The 25,036-nt window shown below is 43.3% G+C and overlaps 7 protein-coding genes across 7 annotated transcripts; 4 read left to right on the top strand and 3 right to left on the bottom strand.

Moving 5' to 3' along the window:
* Positions 1-1,040: 1,040 nt before the first annotated feature.
* Positions 1,041-3,359, top strand: Aspvir_007483 (uncharacterized protein; the record flags this gene model as incomplete). The annotated part of the gene is made up of 2 exons (XM_043270665.1): positions 1,041-1,154; positions 1,200-3,359. 2 exons carry the CDS (start codon positions 1,041-1,043, stop codon positions 3,357-3,359), a joined length of 2,274 nt encoding a protein of 757 aa, XP_043126600.1.
* An 89-nt stretch (positions 3,360-3,448) lies between these two features.
* Positions 3,449-3,817, bottom strand: Aspvir_007482 (uncharacterized protein; the record flags this gene model as incomplete). The annotated part of the gene is made up of 1 exon (XM_043270664.1): positions 3,449-3,817. The coding sequence occupies one exon, from the start codon at positions 3,815-3,817 to the stop codon at positions 3,449-3,451; it is 369 nt and encodes a 122-aa protein (XP_043126599.1).
* Positions 3,818-5,591: 1,774 nt separating this feature from the next.
* Aspvir_007481 (ATP synthase subunit C family protein) lies at positions 5,592-6,065 on the bottom strand (the record flags this gene model as incomplete). The annotated part of the gene is made up of 1 exon (XM_043270663.1): positions 5,592-6,065. One exon carries the CDS (start codon positions 6,063-6,065, stop codon positions 5,592-5,594), a length of 474 nt encoding a protein of 157 aa, XP_043126598.1.
* A 3,427-nt stretch (positions 6,066-9,492) lies between these two features.
* On the top strand, positions 9,493-11,401 carry Aspvir_007480 (uncharacterized protein; the record flags this gene model as incomplete). Its single annotated transcript, XM_043270662.1, has 2 exons — positions 9,493-11,064; positions 11,132-11,401. The coding sequence occupies 2 exons, from the start codon at positions 9,493-9,495 to the stop codon at positions 11,399-11,401; spliced, it is 1,842 nt and encodes a 613-aa protein (XP_043126597.1).
* Positions 11,402-11,495: 94 nt separating this feature from the next.
* On the bottom strand, positions 11,496-12,332 carry Aspvir_007479 (uncharacterized protein; the record flags this gene model as incomplete). Its single annotated transcript, XM_043270661.1, has 2 exons — positions 11,496-12,031; positions 12,089-12,332. The coding sequence occupies 2 exons, from the start codon at positions 12,330-12,332 to the stop codon at positions 11,496-11,498; spliced, it is 780 nt and encodes a 259-aa protein (XP_043126596.1).
* A 321-nt stretch (positions 12,333-12,653) lies between these two features.
* On the top strand, positions 12,654-14,528 carry Aspvir_007478 (uncharacterized protein; the record flags this gene model as incomplete). The annotated part of the gene is made up of 1 exon (XM_043270660.1): positions 12,654-14,528. The coding sequence occupies one exon, from the start codon at positions 12,654-12,656 to the stop codon at positions 14,526-14,528; it is 1,875 nt and encodes a 624-aa protein (XP_043126595.1).
* Positions 14,529-15,232: 704 nt separating this feature from the next.
* On the top strand, positions 15,233-16,586 carry Aspvir_007477 (uncharacterized protein; the record flags this gene model as incomplete). The annotated part of the gene is made up of 4 exons (XM_043270659.1): positions 15,233-15,238; positions 15,403-15,651; positions 15,695-16,135; positions 16,185-16,586. The coding sequence occupies 4 exons, from the start codon at positions 15,233-15,235 to the stop codon at positions 16,584-16,586; spliced, it is 1,098 nt and encodes a 365-aa protein (XP_043126594.1).
* Positions 16,587-25,036: the final 8,450 nt, after the last annotated feature.

Here is a 25,036-nt window from a genome sequence, read left to right as displayed (position 1 = left end):
TGGGCTTAGACATGGCAGCAATCGTGTCCAATTTCACTTGCGCATCTTATAGAGCCCAAATACGTCTAGTGCTCCGTTTCTGCAACAAGTCTAGGTGCAAGGCGGAGGCAGCACATCCTTTCCAAGTCTGAAATCAGCCGCTGTGGATGCACACAGTTGAGGAGGGATATCTCCACTCAACTCCTGACATGAGTGAGATAATGACAGATACCATCCATAGGGCTGTAAGCCACCAGCATGGATCTCTCTCCCTAAGATAATTTGGTAGCATGATGGTCATGTCTAGAGATCCCGTGATCTCGGACGCGTACCTGATCGCCATCTTCAGGCCTGAAGTAGCATCCTGAAGCCTCGGGAGATGCAGGTCGAGGAGACGATATGAGTCCGAGCACGACATTGCGCCTGCGATCTTTTTTGGCTGCTAAGTTCTAAAGAGATGATTGACTTGGTGATGAGAGAAAAGTCATGGTAAGGTAGTGGGTGTCGTTCCCAAACGGGCAATGTGTCGACAGAGACTAACCTCAATGAAGTTAGACCTGGAAGGGTTATCCCAAAGAGGTAGTCAGATCAACATAGGTAATCTCTGGCCCTGAAGACACCATCCAGTCTTGATTGATACATTCAAAAGGATTCTATATGAAAGCATATGCCCGGCTGTTGTGCGTTTCTCATTTGAGTAGTTTCGCGACTTTGCGACCATGAAGTATTCTGAAAGGTCAACTTATAGAGTCTTCGGCCATGCAGCGTGCCAGCGACGCGTCTGATCATCATAAGCAGCTTAAGCTTATGCCATTCATCAATAATAATAACCATGATTCTCATCACGGTCCAACGCTAGACAGCACCACGGGTCGATTTGCTCCGTCAAACTCTGTCTCCAGCTCGCTTGATAGGCAGAGAGAGACAAGGCAGACTCAAAGTGGCTGTGATGGGGGCCTAGCGGACGAGGCTCCCCCGCCAGGCGGCCTCGCTGGTATTTAAACTCCACGAATTCACTCAAGCGACTTGAAATGCATATCTAGTAATAAGCTATTGTGAAAATGTCTCTGTCTGTGTCAACGGCCGAGATTCTGGTGTCTGACCTTCCCACCAAATCGGTCACTCTGACTCCGCTCAGAGCGACAGTGGTTCGTGAAATCCAGACTACTATCCAGGTAAGTGCTTTCTGCGATTTCTAATATGTATGCTAATTTGTACAGCCCGGTCAGAATGAAATTACCATCCTTGGGCTCGATCCTCAGGTTGACCCGGATTCCATCCGTGTCGACGGCTCCGGTTCCGCAACCATCACCGACATCCAGACCGACAAGGTTCCTCGCCGTGAGAATTTCGAGGATGTCTACCCTGAAGAGTCGGACAATGAGTCCAGTGACGCATTGGAAACCGACCCGGATGAAGATTTCGGCATCGATGATTCGGAGCTTCAGGCGGTACGAAAAGAGATCGCAGAGGTTGAGGCTGCTCTCGCCAAAGCGCGTGGCAATCAATCCATGTCTCTCGCCGTTTCGACTATAATGGAAGGCTACGGGAAGAAATTGAGTATGGAGAATGCGGACGCGGCGAAGCTGAATGATTTCCTCCAGCTTTACGTCCAGCAGCACTCGGTCGAATGCGAACGTCACCACGAGTCTGCAGTGGAAATCCGAGAGGCCGAGAAAAGCCTAGAGCGACTCAATCGAAAGCGAGCACGACTGGAAACCACGTATAACAAAGCCAAGGAGGCTGCTTTGAAGGATGTTCGTAAAGAGCGCAGGAAGCGCCTGCGGGAGCGCGAAGAGAAAAAGAAGAAACAGCAGCAGTTGCGAGACGAGCGAAAGCGGTTCTGGACCCATACCGTCAGTCAGGTCGTGGTCCATCTCGACAGTCACTTGATGACTCCGGGATCGAGCCGACGTAGCTCGATCGTGGAAAAGGTTGGGAGTAGCGCCGATGTTGTAGACGTGACCCTGCGTCTGACATATGTGATTCCCGGTCCCTGCTGGGTGTCTCGCTATGATCTCAGGATCAGCACTCCTTCTTCGTCGGCTCGTCTGACCTACCGCGCCGAGTTCCATAACTCCTGCTCGGAGACATGGCGCGACGCCCAAGTCACCTTGTCCACCTCCCAGGCTTCCTTTTCCGGGCTCGAGGAGCGCATTCCTCAACTGCAAGGCTGGCATATCAAGTTGGATCCCAACAACGCAGGCCAGCCTTCGTGGAACAACATCTTGCGCAGTCTTGACGAGCCTGGTCAGCCCCTTCAGACTCACGCAAATTCACTTAAACAACAGCTTGTGGCAATGCAAATGGCAAATCAACAGCGGCTTAAAAATGTGTCGCAAGTACAGATGCAGGCCTCGCAGGTTGCGCCCGTCTCACTGTTCGGAGCTCCACCGCGCCCGGCCGCTCAATCGGGCTTGTTTGGCTCTTCAAGCGCACAACAGCAAATGCAAACTCAGCAACAGACTCAGATCGAGCGCGTGACTGAGCGGGGAGAGAGGTTGGATAGCCTACCTGCGCCGGGTGGGTTCGGGATGGCCATGCGGGCACAAGGACCGGCAACAGCCCCATCTGGGCCCTCATACTTCAACAGCGCCGGCTTGAATACCGACAACAACGACGACGAAGAGGACGAAGACGAGGATGAGGACAGCCAAACCCTCGCGGCAGCCAGTCTGGAGCATCAGGACTCCGTCAAACAAGACTACGGCTTGACTACGACATACGACCTTCCAGGGCGCCGGACGCTGGTGCCGTCGAGCGTGCATCGGCGGCACGTGCTGGCCGAGCTGGACCTAAAGTCCATGACCCTCACCCACATCATCGTGCCCAAGATCCGCGCGGCGGCCTTCCTGCGCGCCCGCATCCAGAATACATCCTCGGTAACCATCCTCCGCGGCCGAGCGGGTATGACAGTCGACGGCACGTTCCTGGGAACGACCAGCTTGCCCAACTGCGCGCCGAACGACGCCTTCAATACCTCTTTGGGCGTCGATCCGTCGATCCTGGTGACGTACGCGAAGCCGTCTGTCCGCCGCGTTGGAGGCGGGTTCTTCAGCAAGGAGCATACGGCCGTCTTCCGACGGACGTGCTGGGTGAAGAACACCAAGAGCATCGCCGTTGATCTGATTGTATCCGAGCAGGTACCGCTGAGCGAGGACGATAAACTGCGTGTGCAGATCCTCGAGCCAAAGGGGCTGGAAAAGGAAGGCGATCAGGTGAAGATGGCGATGGAGGGCAAGGGCAGGGGGAGCGTATCCCTGGCCAAGAACGGCGAGGTCAAGTGGATGTTGAAGTTGCAGCCGGGCAAGGATATCCGATTGGCACTGGAATATGAAGCCAAGGTCCCTCAGGGATGTCAGGTAGAGATTGTCAAATAAGCAATTGCAATCATAGCTAGCTTATCAATCTATCGTCTATCGTCATGCGTCATGCGTCATGTATCTACAAAGTCCAGTAACGTGCTATGCTACCAGTCAAAACTCCCTGGTATCCGCTGCCCACACCCTCGATCTTTATCCCCTTCCTCCCCCGGCTTTGTTTTCTCTTCAACAGCAGCATCCCCCCACCTCTCTTTCCAGCATGCCAACTCCTCCCGCCAGAGATCAGTCACGCACGGATCACACGAGCTCCCACAGCACTCCCCCAGCCCCGGCGGCGGCGGCGGATCATCATATTCTCGCGCCGCAGCCCGGAGAAGCTGTTTCCGGCGGGTGGTGCTCAGCCGTTTGGCGTTTTTGATGCGCGGGACGGACTCGGGGGTGTAGAGGGGTGTTGGCTTCGATTCTGCTGGGTCTTTGAGCGCTGTGATGGTTGGTACGAGGGAGGTGAGTGTCATGTTGTCTATGTTGTTAGCTTGGACGAAGTTGCATCTGATGATCCAACTGTACCTGGAAGGAAGAATGATTTCCCGGGTATGGTTAGTCAGCTGCTTGGTGGTTTCGGCAGGGATTTGTGGTAGTCGGTGAGGGTTGGGATATGAAGTGGATTCATGATATGGACATGATTCTTTTCGATTGTCTTCTGTCTTCAACTGGTATTGCTGAGTATTGGCATGTTGATAAAGGCCATCTCATCCCGGGAGTGCCCGTTACTGTGGAGTGCGGAGTGTGGGGTATCACCATCAGCATCAGCATCAGCATCATGTTTTGGCAATGTTAAGACAAGTATGGAGTAGCTATGGGTGTCATGAAGTGATCGTTGAGCTACTCTTGAAATCTACTGCTGAGAGATGTCAGTATGGAGTGGCCTAGAGCGCGCAAGTGCTTGACCTTGACGTTGGCTTTGGTTGAGTTGAGGCCAGTCAGGTATGCAAATCAGAGGTGATATGGAAGAATATATATCAATATTCACTACTCACTACAAGACTTAATTTCTCAGAGTGCAATTATCTACTGCGTAGTATTAATTTTTAATTCATATAACCATAGTGAAGACAATATATATCGATAGTCTAGAGCGCCGACCCTTGTCCCACCAACACCATTAACTCTATTCTGCAGTATATAGTAACAGATACTCACTCTGCTCTACAATCTCATCCTTGTTAAATTTACGCACTTCATCCCTCTAATTCCTCACCTGAGATATCTTATCACATGACAAGCCATCACCATAACAACGCGCAGAATATCCCATCCACCCTTTCAGAGTACATAAGCAGAAATCTGCATAAGAAATATGACTCATTCTTCAGCTAATCCCTCTCGCATATGACTGGAAGAGTACTCAGAAAATACCCGGCATTTGCTGCAGACAGCCACGACATCCCGAGCTCGCATCGAATCGGAAACGAGGCCTTGCCCGTCGTCCGAAGGTACCTTGCTTCCGTGCAGGCGGTGACTCGGCAACTGGCAAGCTCCCCTGTCGGGATTCAGTGATCCTTGTCCTTTGTTGATGGTGTATCAATTGAGCTGAGCTATCGCTGTCATTGCATATGCGTCCTGCGTTCTGCATGTATGTATCCATTCCCAACGTCTCATTTTTGTGTATTGAGCAAACAAATGGTGAGTCGCGTTTGTGATTCGGATTGCCGAGCCGATCAACCGCACGTACGGCTATTTCAGTCAAACTGAACAGATGGCTACGCAACGCAATTGATGCATTGGATGATTTCTTACAAGATAATATAGTTTACAAGGAGGATTAGATGATAATTGTCCGTATTGAACAGTAGAGTAGCTGGGATGAAGCCGGGAAGCGCCGACCCATATCCGCCGCGGCAGTTGCCTCCAGATCGTACACTTTCTGTACTGACACTGCAAGTGACAGATTCAGTCTAGTTTACTGAAAGATGAAATACAAGAGATAGATGAGAAGCTCCCAGGTGAGTGGCCATTTTAAACTCTATATGTACAGTTTATTTGATTGGGATGATTGCTGGCGGAAAAGTAGTACATGATATATCAAAAAGACCACCACAAATTACCTCTAAAACACACACCCCCCGAGCCAACGCACACAACGCCGGACGGAGAAGTCGAAAGCAAGAAGTTTCGGTCTTGATTTCATCACAGACATGCAGTCGTATGGCAGGAATTTTTTCGATTCGACTCGATTCGATTTCGTTCAAAACCAGGGCGACGGGCACATCTTGACCATAGAGGCCACGTTTAGACGTACTTGCACATCATGGCAACCATCAGGTCGAACAGACCGATGGCTTCGACGAAGGCGAAACCCAGAATGGCGTAGGAGAAGAGCTGACCACGCAGAGCAGGGTTGCGGGAGACACCGAGGAGGAGGGCACCGAAGACGAGACCGATACCGATACCGGCACCACCGAGACCGATGGCGGCAGAGCCCATACCCATGTTCTGGGAGACCTGGACCATGGCGTCGGCGATTTCAGAGGAGTACTGGCGGCGGGACTGGACGTTGGCGAAGACCTGGCGAGCGTTGGCCTGGATGAGGCTGGGCTGCTGACGCTTGATGGTCTGGAAGGGGGTCATGGGGAGGGCGGTCTTTCTCTGGGTGGTGAAGGTCCGCTTGGGAGCCAGCTGCAGACGAGCGGCAGGGCGGGCAACCTTGGTGGTTGCGGCCATCTGGGAGGCCAGGCGAGAGGCAAAGACACGAGAGGAGGCCATTGTGATTTTTGTGGTGGTGGTTTTGAGATGAGATGGATGGAGTGTGTGGGAGGAGAAAGGGAAAAAAAAAAGAGGAGAGAAAGGAAAAGGAGAGCTGGGAGAGCTTTTGGGGGGAGAAAAAGGCGGGAAGGCAGGATTACCCAGAGACCCATCTAGGACATAAATACTTCCATGCCGAATTTTCACCAGTCGGGGTTAGTGCGTTGGGAAGCCCTATCTACAATGGATATCTGTTTCATTCCCTCATCGACCAGACAACCTACCTGATGGACTTATCGGGTTCGTCCGGGTTATGGCCAAGGTGGCATTTGTCCTGGTACAGCCAATTATTCAGGGTCCTTGCACGCCGCACAGCTCCGTAGAGTCCACCAGACTAACCATCGTGATCATCCACTGACTCTACTGTTGAATCGATATTTATACAATTTACTGTTATCTCACTACACGCTATTAGTCAATTGAGTCATTGACAATAAATCAAAGCAATTGACAAAAGACTGGCAGAACAAAAGGAGAGCAGAGCTGGAGCTGGACAAGCAGGATGGATGACGAATTTTTTTCTCGTGCGGTGGATCGAATTATGGGTCCGATAATTTGGTTCGGCCCACCCGATCCAGAGCTCTCCGCCAATCATAAGCGGCAACCAAGCAGGCCGCCGTGTCGGAGTCAATAAACCCGGGCCGATTCGGGCTGCGGCTCCACCAGAACCGGAGTTTGCACGCCAGAATCGACCAGAACAGGACGAGACCAGCCACTGGCTTCGGCTGGAGGGAAAAATAGTCCTCTTGTTCCGAGGGAAACTGCCAAAGTGTCTCACCGGCTGGGTTGGTGCTCCAGGCTGTTGAAAATTGAGAAGAACGCTGGTCCTAAGCAGCTCACCAGCTCTGTCGTTCAAGGCGGCCTCTGTAGTGAGCAGAATCGAGAGGTCGAATGCGACTCGTCCGAGGGAGCTGCACCAGTTATATATCCCTGAATACATCAGAGGGTTCGCCCTGTTTTGCCTTTCTCCGAAGCAGGCTAGAATCCTCCGTTGTTTTAGCCTGAAATTTCTGCAGATAGATCATCCTGAGGTCACCGACAGTTACCACACCCCGGAGGACATGTGTAGTCTACGTGTTGTTGCTAGAAAGTTGACATTAATCTCTTGTCTTTAACAATACCTATCTACAGACTTCCTGAATATAAACACTGATCAATTGATCAGGTACTGTGTTGAGTTGAAAAGGAGGTAATTAGCAGTTAGCGTCCTGCAGGTTAGCCTCACTCTCAGCCTCATTTCCCGGCAACTGATCATCATGACTGGGTGATTGCACATGCAGGGTTACGTAAGCGACCTCTGGAATTATTCCCTGCCAATGATTGGAGCATGCGTATTGCTCTTAAGCTACCGACTCTGCCGACTTTCTCCGATACTCGCTCTCAACAGTATCCTGCTACGTGAGTACTCATATAGTACGGAGTAGATTGATATTCGAGAGATCATGATGTATGAATTGAAGCATTTGAGCTGTAAATATTTCAGATATTTCTGATATAGAGAGTGGTTCATTCCTTATGGTAATTGGTGACTCCGACCGGAATGAATCGGACTGTTGTGCCTGAGGCAGCTAGGCAGCTTGTTACCTGTTTTGGATTGCTCCGGAAGCTTCAGCCGAAGTCACAATTCAGCAGCAGCAGATATACCGATATACAATGAGCCTGCATAGTAGACATTATCTACTACCGAGTACATAATCTATTGGCTCGACTACTATGAAGTAGTAGACGATGCTAATTGACTTCATAAGGCTGCAATCAAAGTATCATTGGCAAGGTCTTTAGACTACCCTATGATTAGTAGTCAACGGTTATTTTGCATCGGGGTAATTAACGTCCAGACTTGACTTAATTGTAGTAATTGGCCTGAGCCTTTTGGTTAAAGTATATATGAACGGTCATCAGCGTTTATTCTGGGGTGGTACTTCAAGACGGCATAGAGTCGGTTATATATTTTCGGCTGGATACAGGCTAGGATACTAGGTAGGATAAGATCATTGGAATCACAATGACATCTACTAACAACAGATGTTTAATTTAACCATCAGTCTATTTAGATGGCTCCAGCGACCTCCATATTAGATCGGCAGATTTACTAACTACAAGTGCTGCAAGCCAGATAATTATGGTTCTGTGAAGCCATACTCTATTACATCAACAATTCGGACACGAGATGGACAAGAACATCAACAGAAGACAAAGAGAGGATGATTCAACATGCGGAGATTAATAATCAAAGTCATCACCTCTCGCCCTCATTCTTCGACTCCTATATATCCCACTGGCTTCACACATCTCCTAGTCCTGAGCTAAAGCAGTGGCACACTAGGACGTTGGTTTGCAGTGTACGTCTGCAAATACTCTCTGAATCACTGAATTCATGACCACTAACATTACTCTAGACTACGATCAATTGCAATGGCTGCCATTGCTCTCTTAGTGCGCTATTGCCTGAGTTGATTGAATCAAGGGCGATGCTCATATCTGGCTATGATGCGCCACTGGAATGCCAGACTGGAACAACTCATTCCATGACAAATCAAACAATCTCATCGACAACACACTAGTTTCTGCCTACTACCCTTCTGCTCCCCCAGATTGACCATCAGAAGCTGCTTTCCGCAGCTCGGCACCCTGATCTCCCTTCAGCCAACAACCCTCCATCGCTGCAAAGCATGTTCAAAACTCATAATCCTCACTTTTGCAGGGACTCAGGAAAGTTGATCAAAGATCTTCCAAAGATAGTATGGGCTAGCGTGACACAGTGAAGACATTCTCTTGTCCATGGAACAGTCCAAAGGATGAGTTTCTGGTACAGTATGCTATACTTCACAGATTCTGATCTGATGTTATCCATCAAGAGCGAGGATGATCAAAGCCAGTTCCTCCCTGAGGACAAGGTCCGAGCGAACGGACCTTTCCCCTTGTTGACAGATATCTTGATCTCCATGTCTTCTGCGGACTACGACGCAGTGGCCATGTTAAGTGATTTCAGCCACTGGCTCTACCACCACTACATCGACGCTTCGCATTCCACCGATCGACCTCTTGACGCACGATGTCCCTCTACATCCCTGTTCGACTCGATTCTCGGTGTAACCTTCCAATAGCAAGGCCATGCTTTTGGGTTTATGAAGAGCTGACATGCCGATCGACCCAGGGGCGTCATTTCAGCTTTTCCACAACATTCTTGGCGCATGGCGTGAGCTCACACGCTGGGAATCTGCCAAAGCGTTAAGCATCAACACCATTAATAGGCGTCTTCAAAGGGCAGGGTCTCAGCATCAACGTAAACAAACAAACTTATTCAATAATATAATAATGCCGGTGCGACCCAGCTGCCTTCTGAGTCCGGACTCTATCCCAACATTCTTGCACCACCGCCATCAACATGACATCCGTCACTGCGAGTCTTCCTGTAGGAGCTCAGGACTCAAAAACTTCATCACAAGATGCCCCAGGGCGATTGTATGATGATGGGATGTACTATCCTGGTAATGTTCGCCTGGCAGTCGTTGCAGATCCTTCCAATGAACTCGGTAACAGAGAGACGAAGCCAATCAAGGCAGCAGACGCAGTGGTTGACGAACAGGGCTCGACTGAGCCTGGAATGCTTTGTGGGACAATAACAGACACCCTGCCCGACCCCAAGGCCGCTGCTGTAAAACCCGCGGCCCTTCCGTCAGAAGTCCCCCTGGATCTGCGACAAGGACATTTCGACCATCCACTTCAACTTGTCACCACGATGACTACCTCGACAACAACCTCTTCGTCCACCACATCCTCGACCACCTCTTACAACTCTGCAATCCATGTTGCCCTTCATACCCCCTCGATGCCGACCTTCCCCCAGCCTAGCTCTACCACCAGCGCCTCCCATTCCGCCTCCACTACAGCCTCCGCCGTCCTTCATTGGGAGAAAATGACCCCTGGCGCGAGAGCCGGGATTCTCATCTCGGCCGTGAGCGTCGCGATCATCTTGATTGGGATGATCTTCTGGTGGCTGCATCGCAAGAAGCGGACTCTGCTGAGGGCCATCCGAGGGGAAGAGGCCCCGCCCCCGACAGAGAAGCCAAATCCTGCGTACGGATTCGCGTCAAATCTGCACACAAGCAGCACCTCCACGCTGGTCAATGTAACGGAGATATTCAAGGCCAGCAGGGAAAAGTCACCGTCTATCAATGACAGAAGAAGCAGCATTTACTCCACCAACCAGACACGAAGCAATCTATTCACCCTCGCAGCGGACAAGATCAGTCCATTACGAGGCAAAAAAGAACCCCCCGGCAGGCGCAGCCGCTATTCCCACGGCTACATCTTTGCACAGGAGTTCAAGCACGTCCCCCCACCACCACCGCCGACGCGTCTGCAAAAGATTGTCGCCGGCCTATACGCCAACGGTTCGTCGACGGTCAAAACAGTAACGGCACCGTTCAAAACGCAGGCTCCACCGCCGCGGAAGGACAACGCGTCCTCAACGTGGAGCTCCATGAGCAGTCGCACCCCATACGCCCGCGCTTACGACAGCTACCCGCATCCGCATCGGTTTCAGCCTCCATGCGACATCAGCGATGACCTGGACCTGGTCAAAGTGCGGAGTGTTTCCTCTGGCACCGTCGCCATGAGTAACCCCGCGGAGATCGGCGTCGATGCGCTGGCGGGTCGTATCTCGGGAGAAGGCAAGCGACACCAGGACGGTGTCCGGGAGTCGAGCCCCTCGCCGTCGCAGTCCTCCACCGCTCCATGCCAGCGGCAGTCACCGCCACCAGAGACCTCGCGGGAGGGAAGCCCCGCGCATTCTGTGCGAGCGCCGTCGCACACCCAGCTGGAGGTGCCGTCGGTGAAACTGTGGACAAAGCAGGTGTACCGGGTCGAAATGGACTTTACGCCCCGCAGCGATGGCCAGCTGCAGGTTGGCGAGGGACAGATGGTCCGCTTGGAGCAGATCTTCGACGACGGATGGGTAAGTCTAGTCTAGTCGAGTCCCCCGGTTCCTCCAGTTCCTCCGAGTAAATAGACTGACTCTCCAGGCACTGTGCGCTCTGACCAACACCGAAAAGCAAGGCCTCCTCCCCCGCGCCTGTCTCTCCACCTGGCCCATCAAGGAACGCCGGCACTATGCGTCCAGCAGCAACACCTCGGAGCGTGCCCTGGGCATCTCTCCCACAGATTCACAGTCCTTCCGGTTCTACCGACAACAGTCCCGATCGGGGAGCCCAAAGCCAGCCACCGAGTCCAAACCGCCGAGCGTGAAGAAGCAGTCGATCTCGCCTACGCTGTCGACATTCTTCCGCGTGTAGTCTGCTCCTCTCCATCCTCTTCTTGTAGATATTCGCGTATATGTTTAATCGACTGTACGTTTGCGGATGCAGTCATAATCAAATTATGTACATATCAAGAACCGAGCTCGAAGCGGCTCCGTGCCGGCCTCGCAGACAGTTCGCTTGGTGGTGCGTATGCGCACGCCTCGAGTTCCGCTCGTCTGGCTCTGGCGCCACTTGTCCGGAATGTATGCTTTTCACTTTGATTTTGCCCTGGGGTGTTAGCTGCAAGTCTGCGTGCCCTGAGTAGCAGTGCGACGAGGACGATGATGATGATTCCTGCTCCGGCCGCGCCAATCGCAATGCCCGCCTTTGCGCCTGTCGACAGGTCATTTGTAGCTGCTGCTGCCGCCGTAGTCGAAGGTGAAACTGACCCCGACGCCCCAGCCAATACTGAACTCGAACTCAAACTCAAACTTGAACTCGCAGAAGCAGAAGCAGACGGAGACGGCGTCGCAGAGGGTAAAGTCGAACTCTCCGGCACCGCCAACTCAAACGTCCCACCGTCGCAACAATCCCCCTGACCCAAACTCGCCTCATCATCATGACAACAGTACTTCGTCAGCGCGGCGTTACACGCCCAGATATACTGCCCGCGATACGAATCATCTACCGTCATCAACACCGCCAATTCCCGTCAGTGGGCTTGAGAGGAAGGAAACGTACATGTCGTACAGGCTACAGAACACCCCTTGTAGCTCTTGTCCTGGCAGGAGGGGGTATAATACAGCCCGGTGTAGTTGTATGCGTGTCCGTCCGGGAAGTCAGTCAGCGAGCCGTTGGCGTGGTTGTTCTTGTCGCGGCAGAGGAGGTTGTCGGTGCATGTTGCGCTGGAGGGGCAGCAGGTGTTGGCGTTTGGGCAGGGGGTGTCGTCTGCGGCGTGAGTGCCGTTGCGGTAGTAGCATGTCATGTTGCTTGTTGCTTTGGTTTGGGCTAGGAGGTAAAAAGGAGGATGAGAATGTCGTTTTGGGTGGATGTGAGGCGAAAGGGGAAGTCGGCGCTTATAAGTCTGTGTATTCTGGGGAAATTACATTGTGAAACACGGCATATGCATGATTTGATGCTAAAGCTGCAAGCTGCGCCGCAATTGGAACATGCAATGAGGTGCAGGATTTAGGCGCCGACTCCACCACTACGCGCTGGATGAGGGGATCTAATTGCAAGAAAGATAAGAGGTGGTGTGCCCAGAATGTAGACAGATTTCGAGTGTTGAGTGACTTCATCTATAGAAATGCGTACCTTGTACAGGAGAAACGACGAGAAGCAACGCCTCGTGTCGCAACGCAGAGTCTCGGAGGATTCTGTCGAAAAATCACGGCAATCGCATGCCACCTGGGAGCATCTGCTATTCTGTCTCCTGCTGATTCCTACCGTCTTGAGCATTCTCCTCGTGCTCAGCGATGTCCGCAACTGGCATATGCCTGCGGGCCTCTATGCCCTGGTCGACGAGTACCGGACCTCCATCCAGACGGCCGTCCAAATCGTCGCGACAATCCTTAGCACGATCAAGATATTTGCTCTCTGTCGACTCATCAACTTGGCCACCCGTATACTGTTCGGTAAATCTCCTATCTCTCTCAACATGCTCGGCCTCTGGTCCGCCATGTCTACGCCTTCGATCAACTGGACCCTCCCCCTCTGGATGATCGCCCTGTCGATCGTCATGGTCAACCTCTCTGCTGCGATATCAGCCCTCTGGACCGGTGCTCTCACCCCCGCCAACTCCGTCGCGTTCAATAGCACCACGCTCATGGTCCCCGACTGGTCAAACACCACGCTGATCAAAGAATACCCGTCCGAGGTCGATCAGACCGGCCCAACCATCCGAAACACCAAAGGCTACTTCACCTACTCCGTCGGCGTGGGCCTCCTGACCCCCCTCGTCGCCTCCGCCAACACCGCCACCACCGTCGACGGCAGCATCCGCAACCACAACAAGCTCGACAACTCGGGCTACACCTACCACGGCCGATCGTACGGCGTTGGGGCCTCCGTTGGCCTCGTCGACGATACCCTGCACCACGAGAACCCCCGCGCAACAAACTACACCTACGAGGAGACCGGTCTCGCAGCCGACGTCGCATGCATCTACAACCGCACCTCACAATTCACCATCAACGACGTCGACGACGTCCTGTACGCCCTGATGGGGCCCCTCCCAGACAGCAACCTCAGCGCCCCCGAGTACTCCGTCTACATCGGCCGCGGAGACCGCACCATCGTCGGCATCGGCGTCTCGGCCCAGCCTGCAGCATACACAGCGAAAAGGTACCTCGCCATCGCCGCGGGGGATTACTACACCCCGCTGAACGCAACGCAATGCACGGTAACATACACACCCGCACGCTTCAACGTCTCCGTCGACATCCCCTCGCGGAACATCACCGTTTCAAGGCTGGACAACGCTGCCTCGTCAATCGATCCAACCCACCGCATCGCCCACGTCGTCACCCGCCAACTGGAACTCATCTCAAACGACCTCACCAGTTTCTATCGATCAACGCTGGGCGATGCCTTAAACGCAAGTATCAGCGACTATCGCACCGCCGTAGCAAGCACAAATACCTCTTTGTCAGAAGAGCAGATCGCGCTCACAGGACTGGAAAACGCCATCATCTCATTGGTGGACGATATGCTCGTCGCGTATGCGTCGGCGCAGCTGGTAGTCGGCGGGTTCGCGGCACCCGCCAGCGCGGCAGTGCATGTCTCTGCGCTGCGGCTCGGGTCGAGGGTGTACATTGTTGCCACGGCGGTGATTACGGGGGTTATTGTGCTGCTGGTGGTTGCCGAGATGGTCCGGACGAAGGGGTGGAGGGGGCTTCCTGCTTTTGACTATCTGGATAATCGGATGTTGGTGCTGGGGGCTAGTGCTGGGGGAGGTGAGATTGCCGAGTACGCGGCGGAGAGGCGGTGGAAGTCTACGGGGAGGATTCCGGTTGTGTTGAGGAAGGAGGGGGGTCGTCAGGTTATTGCGTTGGGGGTGGAGAGAGGCGGCGATAGGCAGCAATCGGAGAGCACGCTGGCTGAGGAGACTGTGCAGTCGACTGCCTTCATTGAGACGRGGCGGGTGGGGGATAGGAGGATGGGTGAATCGGGGTGGATCTGATGCGTTCTATCATAGACATGAGTTGGCGTACAATAATTGAGATTCTAAGGCTGTAGTCTGTACAATTGAAGGACTGTGATCAGTAAGAATTGGCCAGTCATACCATCCGGTGTAGCGCCGGCGTGGGGGTTGTACAAGCCCTAATTTCTTGGGTTGCAGGGGATACTGACACAGCCAACTCGCCAAAGCGCGCGGTTAGCTGTACACCAAGCAGGTTTAATTACCAGCGTGAGACTCATTGAAGGCACATTATTAAGTAGTGCTGGTACCAATACTGCATGTGGAAATGACAGCATTTCTGGACGACCTCACTACCCGTTGATTTTCAGTCGATGAAGCACACAAGACAATGGATCTCTACATGTTGCTACTACTGCTTTTCAGCTTCCCTCTATCTAAAGCACATATTCTAACAGATCTTTCCAACGGCTTCTGTCGAAGCTACCAATTCGGCGGTATGACCTTTCCTTCTTCCAGGCAGACCAACACTAACTTTCCCAGCGAACATCATAAACGATACCCTCTACCTCATCAATCTCGACGCAGCCCTTCTCCATCAACAACGGCTCAACCTACCACCTAAGCCTAATCGACCCTACCGTACCCCAGCTAAAAGGCCAAACGCTCTGGTCCAACGCCGCAAACACAACACTATACTCGTATGGCGGACACGGACTGGGGAATACCTCCCTCGACGAGGGGATATGGACGTACGACCTCGCGGGGGAGAAGTGGGCGGTGCAGAGAACGAGTATCAAGCCTGTGCGGCTGTACTCTGGCGGTATCTGTTCCTGTCCCCCCCGCAGTTTACTCTACTGTGAGGTGAATGTGAACTGACGAGCAGTTAGTCTCGAGTAATGTTCCCCGTTTGCAGAGTTCGTTCTGGGTTGGGGGGTATCAGGATCGGGATACCACGCCTGCAATCACGGATCAAAGCAAGGTATATGCGGATGGAATGATCGCGTTTAATACGACGAGTGGGGAGTTTCGGCAGCTATCGGCGCCGTTTTCGCCTGTGCAGAATGGGGCGTTGGTGTATGTTTCTGTTGGAGAGGGGCTATTGGTGTATGTGGGTGGAGAGACGCCGTCGGTTGCGGACGGGGTGAATGCTACTATGACTCCAGTAAGTTTTGAAGTGAGCTGTGCGTCCAGATGCTAAGTTGCAGAACTCGTGGGAATACGTGTTTGTGTACGATATCGCAGAGGATAGATGGTATAACCAGACGACTACCGGAACAGTCGCGGCGAGGACCGAGTTCTGCGCTGTGGCGCAGCATGATCCGTCCTCGTCGACGTACGAGGTCTATGTTCTTGGAGGCGCGGACTACGAGTCAAAAGAGGTTTTGAGCGATGTGTACGTGTATTTCTTACCTGGTGGGAGCGAAGCTGATATCCGCAGATCCTACCTTTCCGTTCCATCGTTCCACTGGTACAAAGCTGCGGACCTCGAGCAACAACGGATGACGCTGGTTTGTGAAGCGTATGGGCCACAGGTGTTTGGGATTGGGGGACGGATCAACTGGGCTGATGATCAGGATGCTGGCTGTTATACCATGCCTGCTTTCATTTATGATGTGAATAGTGGAAGTTCCAGGACCAAGTTCAATGTACGTTGCCTTGGTTGTTGCATTGGATGATCGAACACTGACGAGGCAGCCCGCTCTGACGAGCTATGCTCAACCATCTGCTGTGGCTGAACGGACGAAAGTCTCGCCATATCCGGCTACCTGGGCAGACTCGTCACTGAAAGATCTATTCGTGCCGACGGGGACCTCATCTTCAACCGCTAGTACTTCAGAGACGAAACACAGTCATGGTACGCCTGTAGGGGCTATAGTGGGCGGTGTCATTGGAGGAGTTGCAGTTATCATTATTGCGATAGTAGTAATAGTACTCATGACACGGAAGAAGAGGAGTTCAAAGGTCACGACTGAAAAAGGGTGCTTGCAGACAACCGAGCTGCAGGGGTACAGCTTGCCTGATGAGCTCGATGGAAATCCAAGACCGAATGAGTTGAGTGGTAGTTCAAGATATGTCTTTGAGCTACATGGGAATTAATAGAATTTCCTCCTTCTGGTATTCATTGTTAATTCTGCGGCAATAAATACCTTCGGGATCCAAAGATAAATGTTCCTAGACTTCATCACGGTCTATGGTGTCTCTGCATGCAAAACGCGTAACAACTGGTGTCCCTCCCTTTGCCAAGGACAGACGCGCCGAAGGAGCGCTCATCACATTTACAACAATAGTCAAAGATCACAGTGCATTATCAAGAATCTGGCAACTCCCAAGCCGTCAATCAGTTGATGCTGAGTTGGTGTCATGAGGAAAGGTATATCTACGGCGGACTATAGCTACAATATGGACTTTTGGATTTTTTTACTGTTTGCTATATATATTACCTACTACCACTACCTCCATAAACTTCCTATCTACATATAGTAAAGCTTGGTTACTATGGCAGCATACTAATAATATATTAGAGGTAGTATCTTTGTAAACCTAGAGAGATATAATTAAATACTTAGATAGTATAAATATTAAATACTTACACATTATAGTAGTTTATTATATAGTATATTAATAGTTGAGTAACCTAACTTACCTAAGAAAAATATATATATTTATATATAGAATGAACTCCTTAGTTCTAGCTATTTATCTATCCTATTTCTAAGTAAACTATTATGCTATTAGAGATATAATTATCTAATAAAACTAAGTTTATAATAATACTATTAAGCTTTAATTCCTATTATAGACTAGACCTAAGTATATAGTATAGACTATAAAGCTATTAGAGCCTTATTATCTTAGTCTCTATAGCTAGGGTATCTATAGCCTGTCATATATTACTATATCTATTAAATATAATATATATCTTTAGTCTAGATGGTGATACACTTTATATGAATAGTAGTAAGATTAACTACTATTAATAATATTTATTAGTATATTAAGTATAATATTTATAACAGAGTTTCTTACTTATAAACTCCTAGATTAGTATTACTTTTACTACCTCTTATAAGACTATTAAGATAGTTGCCTGCTATAGCTACTCTTAATTATTAATTAAATAGGTAATTTCTCTAACTAGATACTAGAAGAGAAGCTTAGGTATAAGAAGATTAATACCTTTCTAATACTATTAAATCTTATAGAGTGCAGTAGCTAACTCTTAGTTAGACTTATTATTAATACTAAATATATTAGGATATATTATATACTGCTAGATTTATTATATCTTTTCTTATACTTAAAAATAATACTCTTCTAGCTAGAGAGGGTCTTATATATATCTCTTTAGACTTTCTAGGCTATATTCTTCTTTTAAGTAGTAATAGTAGTAGCCTTATAAGTAGTAATAGTAGTATAGCTTCTAGCTATAATATAGTAGTACTTAATATACTAATCTAATAAGTATAGCAGGGAGGTAATAATAAAGAACTAAGAATAGTAGAGATAAAATATAGACTTAGTAGCTCTAAGAGATCTTAAGGTAAGACTTAGATATAATAAGACTAATAAGAATAGATAGAGAGGAGTTAATATTATAGTATAATAGTAGTTAGAGATAGGAGACTATAGTATAAAGTAGTTAAGTTTTATTATATTAGTATAGAATAAAGAAATTTCCTAATTTAGCTAAATTAATACTAAAGTATTCTTTATTTATTATTAATAGATAATATATTAAATTTTTACTTAGGCCTTACTAGTATCTTACTAATATCTTACTTTAAATATATTTCTTATTATTCTTATACTTCTATTATCCCTTAAACCTTCTACTTTTACTATCTCTTAAATATATACTATATTTATACTGCCTTACTATATTAAACTACTCTATATATATTAATATAGCTTAGTCTAATCTTAAATTATAACCTTAATAACTATTACTGTAAGTCTAAGGTAAGTTATATTTATATTATAAATATTATAAGATATCTACTTTAGATTATTACTCTTATCTAAACTAATATACTAATTAATATACTACTTTATAGATAGATCTTATAAAGAAATATCCTAGTGTGAAACCTAGCTAGCTTACTAGTTAGAAAAGAAAGTCTAATACTAAGCTATTAAACCACCCTTTAATAAAGAAAGTCTAGGAGTGTCTGGATAATATATTACTAACTAAAAAGAAGATTAAGAATATAAAAAATATAGACTATTAAGCTATATGCTGGGCTGTTCTCTAGCTTAAAGTAACTAAAGACTATTAGATAGCTAGTAAAGTAGAGTAGGCTAGTCTAGTAAAAAGAATAAAGAAGTATATTATAGATAGGTAGTAAGTAATATCTATACTAATTATTATAATAATTAATACTAATAATTAAATAGAGTTAAAAATAGTAGAGTAGCTATGTATATTATAGATAAGCTTAGTTATACTAAGTAAAGTATTTTTATAATATAGGATAATAGTAACCCTGTATAGAAGAATAAGGAGAAGACTAATAAAGTTCTACTAGACTAGTAATATAGGTAAGATAATATTAAGAGTTTTAAAGTTAAGGTACTACTAGATATACTAAAATCTCTAGTTAAGAAGAAGTATATTAAAGTATAAAAGAATAGTAAGAAATTCTAAACTAGCTATATATAGTAGTAGTAAGTAATCTATTAAGTTAATAATATTAATATCTTTTACTATAAGATTACTTAGCTTAATACTATGCTAGTTAATAAGATCCTATAGAAAAAACCCTATAAGTATTTCTCTAATAAAGACTATGCATGTATAAGGACTCTCTAATAGGCTTATACTAATAACTAGGTTAATCTACCTAGACCTATAGATTAGTAGCCTGATAACTATAACTTTATTAAGTATAGATTTACTATTAAAGGGGAGTTATATACTTTTATATAGGGGTGTATTAAGGCTTTAGATATAATTTTTACTAATAGAGTATCTATAGACTTTAATAAACTAGTATTTAGTAATAAGGAGCTGATAGTTTTATATCCTTTACCTAAGTACTTTATTATTAAGTAGAATTAATATATTTATAGGCTTCTAGTAGATATTATATTAAGTGCTATAATAGGAGTCTACACCCTATAGAGTTAAATAAGAAATACTAGTCTTTCTATAGTCATAACTAGTAATACCTTATATATATATATATATATATATACCTCTTATATACATGCCCTCTTTGTATTTAATTAATATCTAGTTAATATTATATTAAGTACTATAATAGGAGTCTATATCCTGGAGTTAGAAATATACTTAGTAATACCTTATATATATATATAATTCCCTCTCTGGGTTTAATTAATGCTACTAATATATATACATAATTAGTGATTAACTATATACTGTAGTGGTAGTTGATATAAAATATTTATATATTTAGAATTTAATAACTATAAATATCTATTCTTTATTAAAAGTGAAATCCTGCTTAGTTATAAGATGATCAAGACCTTTATTCTAGATATTAATCTTATCTATCTTAGGGATATTAAAGCCTTCCTAATTCTAAGTATCTATAGGTAGTTTAAGTTATTTTAATATAGGATTTTCACTAGATATAATATATTCTTGAATACATCTATATAATTAAAGATAGGCTTACTTATATATTTAGGTGCTGTCAGATAGCACCTATAAACTATTAATAATAGAAGGGTAGCTAAGTCTTTAAAGCTTATTATAATACTAGTTCTTTATTAATTAGGGTAAGTAGTCATTAATATCTTTAGATAATTAGTAAATAGATTATAATATATTAAAATATACTTACTATATGAAGAGAGTCTTGCCCAGAGGTCTTCTAAGATAGATATATTAGGCTCTAAGCTATAGTCCTAAATATTATTACCTAGCTAGTAATACAGCATGACAGGTTGCCTAGAGATATAGTTAGGTTATTAAGGTTAGTGGTGAATTATATAGGAATTCTATAAGTAGATAAATCTATAGATCTCTGACTAAAGTATAAGTATATAGATTACTAGAAGAGTAATATAGTTAGCTAAAGAGTCCTTGTTAAAATAACCCTTTAATAACTCTATAAAATAGTCCTAGAATTATACTTAGTAAAAGTTAAATATAGCCTTAGGTTTAGATTAATATACCTACTAGAGAAATAGAACTAACTTTATTAACTAACCCTACTATACCTTAATCTGCTAGTTTGTAGTACTTATTCTATATTAAAAGCACCCTCTAAAGGATGCATCTGGTTAAATTTTTTAGATAAAGGTATAGTAAGTAGATATAATAAGAGGTATCTTAATATCTCTATTAGTATATAAGATCTACAGTAAGATATGCTATATATCTAAAGTATAAAGATATTATTAAAGAATACTAATAGCTATGTGATTTAAGATGCTAATATATATCTAGATAATATATTAAGAGTATATATTAATAGTAGTATATATATCTATACCCTAAAACTATAGCTTACAGTATCCATTAATTAACTAGAGATAATTTAGCCTAGGGATAATGTATTTACCATAATATTATTAGAGGTTATTTAGTTAATAGGTAACTTTATTAGGATCTAGCTTCTATACTATAGTAAAAAGTTAATTACTATTAAAGTTAGTATTATAATATTATAATTAATATAATAATTATAGGAAATAAGATATACTAGGAAGCAAGATGCTATTTATTCCTAAAATATATATATAATAGGCTATAGCCTAACCCTTTAATACTTCTATTATCTAACTCCTTCTATATAATAGCTAGCAGTGCCTGGTTAGCCTCCTCTTAGTTCTATAGATAAATTTATCTCCTAAGGCTCATCTATCTATAGAGCTTAGCAAGGCCTCTTATATTAATTTTATAACCTTCTTTCTATAGAATTATTATAATATTTCTGTCTAATAGGCAGCATTTATAAAATAATACTATAATTTAGTAGTAGATAGCTTTATTATTATCAGACTTTAATCTCTATTAGATACCCTATTCATAGAGCTAGTAATTAATAGTCTTTCTATTTATTAATATATTATAATGCTCCTATAAATAGGTAGCTATATAAGATATTAAGATTTATTTTATAGCTATCTTAATAATCTTATTCTTGTAGGGTTCTAGGTTAATTATCTAATAAACTATCTTTGTGATAAAACACTATTATACTAAAAAATTAATATAGATAAGATAAGAATAAAGGGGGATATTTAGGCTACTTATAATATTAGCTATAGTTAACTATACCTAATTAATACTAGTAAAATAACTAATTTCTATAGAATTCTACTCTCTACATATTTCTGACCGTAATTTGGACATATTAATTAAAGGATTAGAACTATTAAGCTAATCTTTCTATATTTATATAAACCTTAGGGCAGATCACTATTTGCATAGAAATATATAGAAGAAACTAAATAATTATTAGGAGCTAAAAAGAAGTATATAAGTAGATTAATATACTTAAACTCCTTTTAAATAATACCTAAATATTACTACCTCTTATTCTACTATTTTAACTCCTTATTCTTTATCTTTAAGATGCTATAGATACCTTACTATACTAAGTAGCCTAGGTATTACTATTATACCTAAAGTATAAATAATAATACTTATCCCTATTATAGTAAGGTAAACCTGAATAAGTATTAGGATTAGAATTAGATTATAATTCTATCTAAATCTAATTTAGATAATAAGGTAGTATTAGTTAGTAGTCTACTAATAATATTTACTTAGTAGGTTAAGCACCTAGCTCTAGAGAGCCTAATTCTAGAAGTTCTAATATCTAGTATATTACTTAATAGGACTAGTAGCCTTATAAGGATATAGTAGAGAAATGCTTAAGAGGCTATATCTACTTAATTAAATACTAGATATCTATCTCTTAGTCTGTGGGGTGGTGAACTAATAGAGGGTAAAAAGAAAAAAGAAAAGCTAGAGAAGCTAAAGAAGTTAGAGAAGCCTAAAAGTAAATTTTAGTAGATTAACTTTTAAGTCTAGATAGGTACATCCTATAATAATTATAGTATTAAAAAATATAGGAAGTAGACTTTTATTAGTAGTAAGTATAAGCTTAACCTAGTATTACCTTAAATATTCTAATAAGTATTAGTAAACTTTTCTATAAATATTCTACTAAATTAAATCTTTATAACTATAGATGCTTTCCTTGATGACCTTATTAATAGATATAGAGAAATAGTAAACTAGTATATATAGAATAGTAATAAAGTCTTTATTTTATCTATATTCTAACTAAAAGATAGTCCTAGTTATATTAAGTAAAGTGCCTAGAAGGGAATACTTAAAAAGATACTTATTAAGTACTTCCTAGCTAAGTTATCTAGTAAAATAATATAGGATACTAAGGCTTATTATAATAAGCCTAATTAGATTATACTATTTAAGGTAAATATTTATATGGTAAACTAAGAGCTAGCTACTAAATTAGAAGAGGAGGACTTATAGGATAAGGAGCTATAAAAGAATAAGATAAAGGGAATTAAGAAAGAGCTAGGTATTAAGAAAGAGCTAGATATTAAGAAAGAGCTAGGTATTAAGAAAGAGTATAGTATTAAGAAAGAGTATAGTATTAAGAAAGAGCATAGTATTAAGAAAGAGTATAATATTAAGAAGGAGTATACTATTAAGAAAGAGTATACTATTAAGAAGGAGCTAGTTATTAAGAGGGAACTAGTTACTAAGATATAGTAAATAAAGAAAGGGTTAATAAAGAAAGAATTAGAGGGTAATACCTTAATATTAGAGTCTGCTAATATAATAGAGGTAGTCTCTTAGTAGATAGGACTAACCTCCTAAGCTTTAAGTAAAACTAAGAGTTAGCTATCATCCCCCCTATCTTTAATTAAAGCTAAGAGTTAGTAATTATCTCCCCTAATAATAAATAGTATACTATTAGAGCTGCATAGTTAACTTTAGTAAAAGTATTTATATTAGGACTTTTTAACTAAGGAATAGCAGCCCCTAGAGGAACTATAGTAGATAGATAAAGAGGTAATAAAGGTACTTAGATTACCTTCTAATAATATTAATAATATATTTACTAAGATAGAAACCTTAGATGCACCTACTAGACAAATATAATAGAAGTAAGCCATAGCTAAATAAATATAGAGTAATATCTATATATTTAAGTTTATTATTTATATTATTAAATTTATTATTATCTAGGCTCAACCTATATAATATCTTAATAGTAAATTTAATATTTAAGTTATTTAGCCTTTATACTTCTTTATTTAGAGATTATTACATTAATTAGTACGCGGCTATATAATTAATTTTTATTATTATTTAGAAATATCACTATCCTACCTTCTAATTAGCTAGGCTTTATCTTTTATTCTTATTCTTTCTATAGTTATAGGTTTATGCTACCTTCACCCTCTGCAGCATGGATTTAGATCTCTATTTATAAAGGGGTGTGGCCCCAGTAGACTATATACTATAGTATATATATAATTATATATAATTAATATTTAATATTTAGATAGTTTAACCCTCTGGTGATGACCCTTAGTGATAAGATGAATAAATAAACCTAAATATAGATAATTAGTTAAGTTAAGAGGAACCCTATTAGCTTAAGTCTTCTAATATATAAGCCTTTATTCTAGTAACTAGTGAGGCAGGTTTACTATAATCTTAGTTATCCTTATCTAAGAATTTATAAGCTTACCTTCTAGGTAATATAGGAGGCTGCAGGTTTCTTTCTTATTAGAGAGTTTATATATAAGTTAGTCTTAACCTAATATATAGTAATTAATATTATAATCTAATTATATAATTATAGTAGCTAAATCTACTAGAAAGCATGCTAGCTATTAGGAGATTAAGGTTATGCTAATTTCTATTAAACTAAATATAAGGGCTAGGCAAGAGATAAGCCTTAGTATAAATTATATTACTATTAATTATAAGGCTAAAAGTATTTAGGACTAGGTCTTTTATATAGTTAAGTATTACCTTTAACTTATAAATAGAATTAAGTTAATCTATAGGATGAGATATAGTATACTTAATTATATATAAAGTCTGATACTTATTTAACTTCTATAGATATTAGTAGAGTCTGTGAATGGTTAAGACTTCTATAGGTATTAGTAGAGTCTATGGATAATTAAGACTTCTATAGGTATTAGTAGAGTCTATAGATAGTTAAGACTTTTATTAGATAGATAATACCTTACTTAGTTATCTTAACTATAGGAAGCTCCTAGTAGTTTAAGATTAAATTATACTTTTTCTTAAAGTAGATCTCTATACTTATTTTCTTAGTTTTTCTAGTAGCTTTATCTTTAATTTTAATAATATATATACTTAATTATATATAAAGTCTAATACTTATTTAACTTCTATAGATATTAGTAGAGTCTATAGATAGTTAAGACTTCTATTAGGTAGATAATACCTTTCTTAATTATCTTAACTATAGGAAGCTCCTAGTAGTTTAAAGTTAGATTATACTTCTTCTTAAAGTAGATCTCTATACTTATTTTCTTAGTTTTTCTAGTAG

This window comes from Aspergillus viridinutans (assembly GCF_018404265.1).
Source record: "Aspergillus viridinutans IFM 47045 DNA, scaffold_5, whole genome shotgun sequence".
Taxonomy (NCBI): domain Eukaryota; kingdom Fungi; phylum Ascomycota; class Eurotiomycetes; order Eurotiales; family Aspergillaceae; genus Aspergillus; species Aspergillus viridinutans.
The sequence above is the reverse complement of the archived record's forward strand: the minus strand, read 5'-3'. Positions and strand labels throughout refer to the sequence as shown.